At 47.4% G+C, this 4,316-nt stretch overlaps 1 protein-coding gene across 1 annotated transcript; it reads left to right on the forward strand.

The window, feature by feature from the left end:
• The first annotated feature begins 492 nt into the window (after positions 1-492).
• On the forward strand, positions 493-2,350 carry LOC123397712 (transcription factor MYB60-like). Its single transcript, XM_045092246.1, has 2 exons — positions 493-862; positions 971-2,350. Exons 1-2 carry the CDS (start codon positions 600-602, stop codon positions 1,689-1,691), a joined length of 984 nt encoding a protein of 327 aa, XP_044948181.1. The 5' UTR covers positions 493-599; the 3' UTR covers positions 1,692-2,350.
• The last annotated feature ends 1,966 nt before the right edge of the window (positions 2,351-4,316 follow it).

Here is a 4,316-nt window from a genome sequence, read left to right on the forward strand (position 1 = left end):
GACTCACCATGGCGTAGGTAACGAAATTTAGGTATACACTTTACCGTTTTGTTTCCTACATACAGTACATATAGTACCACGGCACGGAGCGAAATGCCTTGACTAGTTATGGTAAGCAGGCTTGACGAGTCATAGGTGTGGTGGCTTGCATGCAGAAGTGAGAAGTCTAGCCAAGGATCCAATTTAAATCCCACACGGTAGCGCTAGGATGCAGCAGTACGTACACCTCTAGCTCGTCCTTCCTTTAAGGCGTGGTGGGGCGGGTCGGTTTCTATGATTCATGTGATGTCGTTGACAGAAAGGGAAAGCAAGCATTGCATGTAGATCGACTGGAGCTATAGAAAGTGAAAGTAAATCATCAGCTAGCGGCAGCATCAGAGAGCTATAGAGTTAGACGATAGATAGCAAGTGAAAAGGAGCTCACTCCCCTTCATCTCCCTCCTATATATACGGAGAGAGAGAGAGAGAGAGAGAGATCATCAGACAGTGTGCTGCCAGAAGCCAGCTGCAGCCTGCAGGCACGAGCGAGAAAGACGATCGAGCTGCCAGAAGGAGAAGAAGAGATCGAGAGGAGGAAGGGGGCGCGCGACCGGTCGATCATGGGGAGGCCGCCGTGCTGCGACAAGGTGGGCGTGAAGAAGGGGCCGTGGACGCCGGAGGAGGACATCATCCTGGTGTCCTACATCCAGGAGAACGGCCCGGGGAACTGGCGGGCGGTGCCCATCAACACCGGCCTCATGCGCTGCAGCAAGAGCTGCCGCCTCCGCTGGACCAACTACCTCCGCCCCGGCATCCGCCGCGGCAACTTCACCACGCACGAGGAAGGCATCATCGTCCACCTCCAGTCCCTCCTTGGCAACAGGTAACCAACTAAGCCACCCAGCCAGCCAGCGGTCGTCGAGCTGCCCGTGCATGGCGATATTATACATGCATGATCTAACTACAACTCTTTGCATTGTGGGGAATGCAGATGGGCCGCGATCGCGTCTTACCTGCCACAGAGGACGGACAACGACATCAAGAACTACTGGAACACGCACCTCAAGAAGAAGCTCAAGAAGCAGCAGGCCCTGGGCGCCATCTTCGCGCCGCCGCCACCGCCCTCCAGCTCCGCCGAGACAGCCGCCAACCTCCCCGCAGCCGTCCATCTAGACCACCACCACCACCGATACCATCATGACGCGATCGCCGCCTCCAGCTCCACGGTGGACCACGGCTGCTACGCGGCGTGCAGCAACCCGGAGGTCACCCAGCAGCACACGACGATCACCATGCGCCGCTCGCCATTCGCCGACGTCGCCACCGACTGCTCCTCGTCTTCCTACGCCTCCAGCATGGACAACATATCCAGGCTCCTCGACGGTTTCATGAAGAGCTCCCCGCCCACCGCCACCGACGTCAAACCCAACATAGCCGTGTTCAGCGACCCTTTCATGTCCTTCGACCGCATGACCGGCGCCGGCGCGGGGCTGGCTTTCGTCCCTGGCGTTCAGCAGCAGCAGCAGCAGATGCCGGTGTTAATGGGGGGCATGATCTATGATGATGAGGCCACGGGACAGCAGCAGCAGCTCCAACATCAGTTGCCACTGTGTTCGATCGAGAAGTGGCTTCTCGACGAGGCGGCGGAGCAGGTCGCTGACCTGATGGAGCTCTCCGACGGTGACTGCTCCTCCCTGCCATTGCTATACTAGCCAGTACGTACTACTGTGGTACTAGCTGGAAAAGGCAAACCAACGAACCATGCCACTTTCCCAAATACATACTGTAGTTAATTACATGCATACACATCTATATATAATAGACAGGTTAAGTAATTTCTGTTTAGTTACATGTTCTAGCTAGCTTCTTGGAGATCGCTCCGATGACACCATCAAATTACCAGAGAGAACACTCCCTGGAAGAGAGACTAAGTAGTTATTCAGAGAGACGATTACTAATGGTGCATGGGATGGGATGATGAGAAGAAAGCCAGGTTGTTGCCAGAAGGAACAAGACAGTAACAGGAAATAAATAACAGGCGAGACGTTACGTATGATCTGCAAGCATGATGCGGCTAAGGGTTGTCATGTCTGTTCTTGAATATAGTTTTTTGTGGCGAAATTTATTTTTGTTTCTGGGTGATATGTACACTTGCTAGCTGAAGTGTTTCGGCTTAGCTTACCCGTTGTTGAATTGTACGTAGTATGAACATAAGTCAGTGAAGCCTCCTGTTTTTGTCTTGATTCTAGTTGATTCTGCAACGACTTGTACTTTTCCTGGTCATGTACGGTGTGACATGAATGCTACCCAAATTTGTTAGCAGAAAAAAAACTAGAGAGGGAAAGGGGGGATATGTCCGTCTCGGCAACGGCAGATGGTCCCTGATCACATTCACTGTAAAAAAAAAATGATGATCACATTCACTGCAAAAACAAACAAAAATGATCACATTCACTGCAAAAAGAAATCCAGATTAACAAAACAAAAGTCATAGCCTTTTTAGCCATTCATGGTTAATTATTTAATTATCTGCTTCCAAAGGAAAACTGCCCAAGTTTAAAAGCTACTCCCTCTGTATCAAAATATAAGGCTGTTTTTTGACACTATCATAGTGTCAAAAGGCCTCTTATATTTTGATACGGGGGTAGTATTAACTGAGCAAGTATCTTTCACGAAAGATACCGATAGATTTTGCACAAGAATTAACAATGATTGCTCTGGCTGGTCATCAACATCGCTTGAAATGCTCTGTTAGCTTGTGGCACATCAGGTAAAGCAACAGGCAGTACGGCAGAGAATGGTCATGAATATCCAGGAAAGAGATGATCAATTACATGATTAAGACATGGTCTGTGGGGTGTCCCGTGGCCTCCGCTGCGTCCCTTCTTGTGTCATGTGGACACCCTCCACAAGAGTTACTCGCTAATCGCTACTACTACCTCCGTCACAGTTTATAAAGCATGCACGTGTACCTAGGTCGTCAATTTAACTTATATAAAATATATTATTTAACATAAAAATTATATCATTAGAAAATAGAACATCTTAAGTTTCTAATGATATATTTTTTATAATATATGTCTCTCATTAAGTTGGTCAAATTGACGAGCTAGATATACGTGCCGGACTTATAAACTGAAACGGAAGGAGTACTTTGGCCACTAGTTCCTACTGTATCTTACATGTTGTGAAATGGCTACTGAAGACAAGTTTCTGCATATGATTATTAAATATTTAATCCAAATATCTGTGGTCAGATTTTCAAAATTTCGATTTCGTTTATTTCCAGAACAACAACTTTTACAAAATCGGAGGGAGTACAACGCAATGTAAAGAAGAAGAAAAATGAAAGTATCACACTTGCATTTGGATGCAGTCTTAGATCAGAGGTGAACTTTTTCCAATAACGGGAGCTTTTATTAAACTCAAAATGCATGAGAAAAAAAGAAGAAAAGGGAGTGAACTGGCCTGGTTGAGTGATAAATTTTGCTTGTTTAAAGCCTAGCTAGACAGGCTAACCTCAACTAGTCAACTGCAGCACCCTCACCTGACCCAGCTAGCCCGGTCCAGGCATCCAGCTATATCCTTCAGATCAGCTCAGGCTGGACCAGTATCGAACTATCAGCAGGACCAGGCAAGACTTTTCCTGGCCCAACAAGGGATGCAAAAACTGGGGAAAACCAGTGGGTTACCGGTTTCCCCTGTCTTGGGACATTTTTAATAATTTGCGCAGCATGTTATTGAGTAATTGTGAGAAAGTATCAAACTGGGAGAAAGTGGTGAATATATGGTTACGGACGCTCTTATAATCCAGGTTTCTTATTTTTGGTAAAGGCTGTTTGGATTAGAGATATTTCTCTAGAGTTTTGGTAATTAGTCCAGATCTAAACTACGTAGTGAAACTCCAGAAAATAGAGCCTACATCCAATCGCCTACTCGACGGTTACAACAGAAGGGAGATGCCAAATTTGACGGCTAGTCAAACACCATGACAAGAACAGCTCCTAACGTGGAGTTCTTGAGCAGTTGAGCCAATGGTAGTCATACTCCATGACAAGCACATCTCCTAACATGGAGCTCTTGAGCAGTTGAGCCAGTGGTAGTGAAACTCATGACAAGCACAGCTCCTAACATGGAGTTCTTGAGCAGCTCAGCCAATGGTGGGAGAGTTAATCCCATGTTTTGCCAAGAAAAGAAACATCATCGTTGTCGTCATCAGCCATGTCAATTTAGACAGAGCACACTGCAGTGATTTTCAGCGACGACTGACTCGAGTATACATCTCAATCTCGACGTAGCCGTCGGCATTACAGGCAAAGGTGGCCCAGGGCACTGCA

The sequence above is a fragment of the Hordeum vulgare genome, chromosome 5H, assembly GCF_904849725.1.
Source record: "Hordeum vulgare subsp. vulgare chromosome 5H, MorexV3_pseudomolecules_assembly, whole genome shotgun sequence".
Classification (NCBI taxonomy): domain Eukaryota; kingdom Viridiplantae; phylum Streptophyta; class Magnoliopsida; order Poales; family Poaceae; genus Hordeum; species Hordeum vulgare.